Below are 6,816 nucleotides of genomic sequence, written 5' to 3'. Positions count from 1 at the left end.
TGGATGTTTGTGAATCAACTGAATGAAGCAGGTTTTCCTGCTTCATTTTTTCTGAATATGCAGAATTTGCATCTGTTGTGTTAAAAAGCCAAACTGAGCATTTCCTCATCAGTGAAACCCGCAACCCCCTTATATATATATATATATATATATATATGTGTGTGTGTGTTTCATATGCATAAATATGTAAGAAAGCACAGTTTTGTTGTAATTTTTCTGTCAAAGATTTGACCTACCTGTATTTTTGCTTTTATAATTGTGCCCTTTTTCTTTTTTTTCTTTTTTTCCTATTTTCCATTATAAAGCAGTTTGTTCCCTGCATTATACTGCAGGGAACAAATTTAATATTTATTTCTTCAGCTACTTGATCCAGACGTCAAAATAAAGAAGTTTCTTTACTTTTAAACCTGTGTGGAAGTCTTTCACTCAGAGACTGGCTGGTTTTCGGAGTTGCAGCTACAGGCCTCTGAAATGAGGACATTCCTGGTAGACAGCCTGGGTGGAATTTGAATAGTACAGAGGAACCGCCTGAAGCTGATTGGTCGAGTGCGACATATTTCCAGAGCTCCTGCTTGTCACTCAGCAGATCCCAGGCGGCTGATTGGCTCCCGCAGAAGTGGGCGGGCGCTGCTTCTAGGCTATATATACATTCTGGTTTTAGGGCATCTGCAAATGATTGCTGGCTTTCAGAGGGAGGCGGATCTTTGTGTCCAATGTGTCTCCACAGAGCTCACTTGAACCTTTCTCCTGGAACCAAACGAGCCCCGCTGAGATAGCTGAGAGCCGCTTTCTCTCTCCCGGAGAGGAGCTGGAGGCTGACCGGGGGAACGGAGCAATGATCAGCACCATGGAGTGCGCCGTGGACGCGCAGAGCCTGATCTCCATTTCCTTAATGAAGATCCACAACTCCAGGACGCAGAGAGGAGGAATCAAGCTGCACAAAAACCTGCTGGTCTCCTACGTGCTGAGGAACGCCAGGCAGGTCTACATCAAAGAGAAGTACGCGGAGATCTACAGGATGCAGCAGTACGAGGAGGTGATGACTGTCTGCAATGAGATCCAGGAGCTCAACCCGCTGGATCTGGAGGCGGAGGACGCGGAGGACGAGGAGCAGGCGCGGGCTGCTTGCTGCGCAGAGGAGGCGAGCGCGTGCGGCTCTCCGTGCCACAGAGGCGCGGCGCATTGCCGGGCGGCGGGTACTGTGGCCGGCTGCTCCCTGTTGGAGGACGGCTGCAAAGAGCCGGAGCCCTCCTATTACCGCAGCTGCTGCATGGAGGCTCCCCCCGCGCCGCTCTGCGAGCAGTGTCCCGCAAACAGCAGCGCGCACTGCAACAAGACCACGGTGTTGGACCTGGACACGCATGTGGTGACCACGGTGGAGAACGGCTACCTCCACCAGGACTGCTGCTGCGACGCGCTCCAGTGCGGCCAGAGCGCGCAGTCCCCAGCCAAGAAGCGGAAGGTGGAGTTCGGCTGCTGCGCGTCGGACGCGGAGGAAGCGCCGGACTTCACGGCGGCTCGCAAACGGGCCAAACGCGAGGACTGCTCCTACTCTGCCCCGGACTATACAGACACTTCCAACATCTCCAATCTGATCTCCATCTTCGGCTCGGGGTTTTCGGGGCTGCTGAGCAGGCAGGCGGACTTGGAGCAGATCTGTAGCAAGCAAGCCCTAGCCAGCCTCGGAGCGTGGACCCGAGCCATCGTCGCGTTTTGAATGGAACACTTTTTGTTTTGGGGAGGGGAGAGCGGGCTCAGCTGGAGCGGGACTGTGTGATGCGTCCAGCTCCTGTGTGGGTGATGAGGGGGTGGGGGTCAGTTTGCTTCAAACTTTAAACGTTCTGAGGTCCCAGAAAGTTTACAGAATCGCAACATTCTAGCAGAAAGTGAGAGAAACTCTGCAGAAATGTGGACGCTTTTGCACCTTCAGTAACATGGCATGGTCACAGGAGAGGGAAACTTATCATGAGACACAAGTGGTAAACAGGGGGTCAGTTTTAGCGCTTGTATTCACAGCAATGCTGCTAACTACAGCTGTCACTTTTCCCTAACAGTTTTGCAAATTTAGCCTCTTATATTGTGGAAACTAGGTTACAGAAATTTGGGCCCTTATGGGGACATTTAGGGGTCAGCTTGTACTCCCCTTTCTTCAGAATTGGGCAAAGAAAGTTTCCAGTTTTAAGTTTGTGTGTTCCAGCTCCCCCTTCCTGCCCGCCTTTTCCAGTGTCAGCCATAATAAAATCCCATGTGCTAAATAAATCAACAACTCCAACTGAATTGTACCTCAAAGCACACTTGTGTCTTACAAATCAATAGCAATGCTTCTAATTGGAGGAAATGGAGGCATTCCAGCTGAGCCCACTCTCCCCTTACAGTGTCTAAATCGACTTTATTTTTGCAAGGAAAAAAAGAAAAAGAAGAAAAGCTATTTATTAAATGAGCAATTTAATGATAATAGTTCTTTGACAGGGAGAGGCGGGAGAGTTGTTGGTGTCATGTGCAGGCTTTTCATAAAATCTGACAGAAATGGATCCTTTGCCTTAAATCCAATGCACACTACTGCTAGCTATTGTCATAAACAGAAAGTCCATTATTGGAAGTGACTGAATGTGTCTGCCGTCCTCTCCCGTCCTGAAACTCTCAAACTGATCTTGCACACTCCCAACAGCTTTGTCGTCCTGTGAAGCACCACGTTCGAGAACTCACTCCCCAGAAAACACTCTTGAAGGTACACGGACTCTGAAGCAGCTCATATCGCTTGATGGAGTGCCAACACTTTATTCCACGTGGTCGTCTCTGCACCTCCGCTCCCACCTCCCTTCCAGCGTGTGGTAGTAAACAGTCCGGCTCATTTCTGACAGTCTGACATTGTTTTCTTAATCATGGTTGTTGCTCAAAGCCTTTCACAGCAATTCATGATTCCAGCTTTGGTTTTGTGAGTTTCACTTTGTACAAAAATACACAAAAAGTACATAAATAAAAGAGAATGATTGATTTTTAGTCCTTTTGTTTTAAAAAGGCAAGCTCATGTTTTTAGCCATAACCTGAGAATCCATGCGTTAGCTTTATGAGCACTATGTGTACCAAAATAAAGAGAGTATTCAGCCATTCTCTACATATTTTGTTGTTATTCTTGTATTTTTGTGCTTAATAAATTGTATATCACCGGGTAAAACTGTTCAAGAAAATATTTGTTAAAATTTATAATCTTAATAAAAAATGAAAACCTTAAAGCTTGTGTTTGACTGCCACATGAGGTGCTGGGATGCAACCTGATAATCGTGCACACACACAGACTCACACTACATTATTAATGACACACTTTGATGCACAGGCGTTAAAGTTGCGCTGAGCTGAAAGCCGCTGTTTGCCATCAGAGGGGCTTTCCAGCACCGAAAGGGTAAATTTTAACATCAAGCCATGATCTGTTCTCAGACCTAACCAACAGGTTTAGTCATCGACACTCAACCAAACTGCCGTTGAGCACAAGAGCAAAATAGTCTGTCAAAAAACACAACGGCTGAGGATTGATTTTGGTTTCGCATGGGGGACTCTGAGCCCGGTTTTACCAGGTGAAAGTCCTGGGTTTGACCCCTTTTATTCGCCGTGTTCCTCTCTGTGCTGCTCTCGCCACTGCCTGAGCCACTCTTCAGTACTTTTCCGGTGTTTCCCCCCCCCCTCCTGAATTGCAAACCGATGACATCACAGCAGCGTGTTTGGTCAGTTGCAACAACACTTCCTGGAGCAACATTACAGTGTTGTAGGAACAACAACAACACAGCAACAGCTACCAGTGTGCTGGTCTGAGGCTACAGTTATGTGTGTTACTGGGTCACATTCAAAGGTCTGTCAGTTATTCAAATCTGGATTTATATACACTCACAGCTAATCACACTTTTGCAGGACAGGGGCGTGAATGACTGGTAGAAAAGTACAGAGTGACGTTAAGTTCCATTAAAATGACTTCTGTAGGGTTAAAATAATCCTGATGATTGTTATTTCACTATCAACTCAGTATCCCTTGGTTGTTGTTAGTATTGATAATTGTTTGAATTAGTGAAGTTAGGGAGTGCAATCATATCTTTGGCTCCTGATGAGGTTGGGGGCGTGCTTCAACCACTGGGCGATAAAGCCAGGTTAGCTGTTTCCCTCACAGAGAGGCATAAGATAACATACAAGACAAGAAATACTTTATATCAGTTGAAATAAAAATGATGATCATTATTTTTGTCATCAAATCTGGCCTCTGAATTTTTCTAATCTTGTGTGGTTGCCATTGCCGACAAAGCTGGGCTGAAGACACAAGAGTACAATCGTGACGGTTTATAGTGCCATTTTAATGATATAACACTACAAAAGGTCAGAGATGCACAGATTAGAGACTTCATCTATTCCTACACCAGTGCTGATGTGGAGGTTTTGTCCTAGCGTAGAGGCTGATTGTTCAGGAGAATGCTGAAACAACTAGTTGTGACATCAGCGCTTGAATAAATGGTACAACAGCACTATGGCGACCAATGTGACAAACAAACATTACAGAGCCATAAAGAGGCGTCCACACAGGATGAGGCTGTGGGTCAGAAAGTTAGTGGGTTGATCTCCAATTCCTCAAGTTGGTCAAGATACCGAACCCCGAGTTTCCCCCATTGCATCCCTCTGGTTGTAAGAAATCATTTTGAGTGGTCAAATAGAAAAGTGCTGCATAAATACCAGTCTGGCAAAACAGCAAGCAGAGACCATGAACTACCAAATAATAGGAGAAATATGAAAACCATTCAAAAGTAGAAGAATTCAGATTTAAAGTTTTCTCAGCTTAAGCTACATACACACCACAAGCGATTCACAGCAACGTGACGACCACAACATGGCCAGTGAAAGCTAATCACTTTATATATGGTACTGGCTTTTAAATAAAAAGATCCAAATAAAATAGTAGTAATAATAACAATAAAACAAATGAGTGAGTACCTTTATACAAAGCACGGCCATTGTCTTGCACTGATTCTTTATGCAGAGTTAAGCTAGGTTAGGCTAAGATAAGCTAAGCTAACTACCTTCTGGCTATACATAGACTAATAAGTTATAACAAGAGATTATAAATCTCAGAAAAAAATATCTAGTCTTATTTATTATCTCTCAAAAAATGACAGGCTAATAATTTAAAATATAGCTTTTAAATGGATTAAACAGATGATTAGAGATTAGAAAACTAGATATAACATTACTTACTGAACTCTATAAGTGTTATTTGGTGTATTTTAAAAAAAGCTAAGCTAGATTTTACTCTGCGTTTCTGGTAAACTGAGCTTTTTGGCAATTTAATAGCAACCTAACTCCTTATAAAATTCATGACTGATTTAGGTTAGAATTATTTTTAACACGATTTAAGTCAATTTCATCTCCGAGTGTTAACAATATAAAATACTCTGTTTTTCTTCTTTATGACCATATATCAATCTTAATCGATGAAGCTAATATATTATATGTATTCTTTTCATTAGATTAAATAGTATTAAATCCACTAAACATAATATAACAACTAAGAACAGTAAAATTCAGGCTTTTGGAGGCGGTTGTACATACAGTATGTATTGGCCATTGCAAAGGCACAACACTGTTTTCTTAGATTATAATACATTTCTTCATTTTTCTCCAATTTTTCATCAGTAATGATTCATCAGACACTCTGTGAGCTAAACGGCTATCTATTTTGCCTCCTGCTCCCATGATGCACTGCTTCTACCATATGCGACATAGCTCACACTTCACATCTCAGCCTGCAAATTCCTCCTCCAGAAAAAAAAAACAACAACTTTGAGCCCTGTTATCTCTGCTCTGTGCCACTTGGTGGTGTTCTTTAAAATCAATGAATGAAGATATCAGCCGGGCTGTGTATGCAGAGCAGAGCCACCTCGGGCTGACCCTCCCTCCATCACTCAGACCTCAACACCCTCCTCCTCCTCCTTTTCCACCTCCTCCTCTTCCCGGCTGGCTCGTATTTTGGGGTTTTTTACATCAGAGTGAGGCATCGCTCTTCCCCAGCACATCACATCCATCGCTTACTGCTGCTGCTCCTCCAGCTCTGCAGGCTTTTTCCAGCCGCCGCTACCCATAATAACTTGCAGTAGGTAGGCTGTAATTGAAGTGATGAGGCAATGTGGATAATGCATTGTGTAATTATGCGGAAATTGGAAGCAGGGGGATTTATTTACAGAAAATGTCTGCCTACTGCTCTGAACCACGATTCAAAACACAATAAAAAAACACGAAGCGATACCAGAAATGTCTCATGGCTCAGACCTCTCACTTCTGTGTAGATGGTGCTTTTGTTTTCTGGTGTATGTACAGCTCCTCCATCTGGAGTGGGAAAGACTGACACCCATGCACACACACACTAATGCACACACATACACACAAGCAAAGTCAAATGTTTAAATAAAGTTATTTCATGCATTTTGGTTTTATCTGCTAATATTATTCAGTAGTAAGACATTTAGCACTCTTAAAGAATCTGATTATGAAGCAAAGTAAACAGCTATCCAGATCAAATCAGGACATATGCACAATAAAAAAATAGCAAATATTTCACTAATCTCACAATTTTTCTGGTCACCTGGTTCTCCGGAAAGGACAATACCAGGTGTCAGGGGGTGATGTGGGGTTGTTGTTGTTGTTATGTGGGGGTGCTGGAGAAAGAACAACAACAAGAAGGGGGATGAGAAGGAGGAGGAGGGGGAAGATAACAGAGGCAGCACTGAGGGGGGAGGGAGGCTTTGTCAGGAGAAGGGGTTTGATGTGTTGGGGGGTTTGCAGGGG

The 6,816-nt window shown here is 43.9% G+C and overlaps 1 protein-coding gene across 1 annotated transcript; it reads left to right on the top strand.

Annotated features, from left to right (window-relative positions):
- Window positions 1-674: 674 nt before the first annotated feature.
- ier5l (immediate early response 5-like) lies at window positions 675-3,233 on the top strand. The gene has a single exon (XM_005946221.2). The coding sequence runs from the start codon at window positions 836-838 to the stop codon at window positions 1,715-1,717; it is 882 nt and encodes a 293-aa protein (XP_005946283.1). The 5' UTR covers window positions 675-835; the 3' UTR covers window positions 1,718-3,233.
- Window positions 3,234-6,816: the final 3,583 nt, after the last annotated feature.

This window comes from Haplochromis burtoni, unplaced genomic scaffold, assembly GCF_018398535.1.
Source record: "Haplochromis burtoni strain Fernald_Lab_line unplaced genomic scaffold, NCSU_Asbu1 Contig_469, whole genome shotgun sequence".
Taxonomy (NCBI): Eukaryota; Metazoa; Chordata; class Actinopteri; order Cichliformes; family Cichlidae; genus Haplochromis; species Haplochromis burtoni.
The sequence above is the reverse complement of the archived record's forward strand: the minus strand, read 5'-3'. Positions and strand labels throughout refer to the sequence as shown.

Coding starts and splice junctions, on each gene's coding strand:
- ier5l (XM_005946221.2), top strand. CDS start 836: ATGATCAGCACCATGGAGTGCGCCGTGGACGCGCAGAGCCTGATCTCC.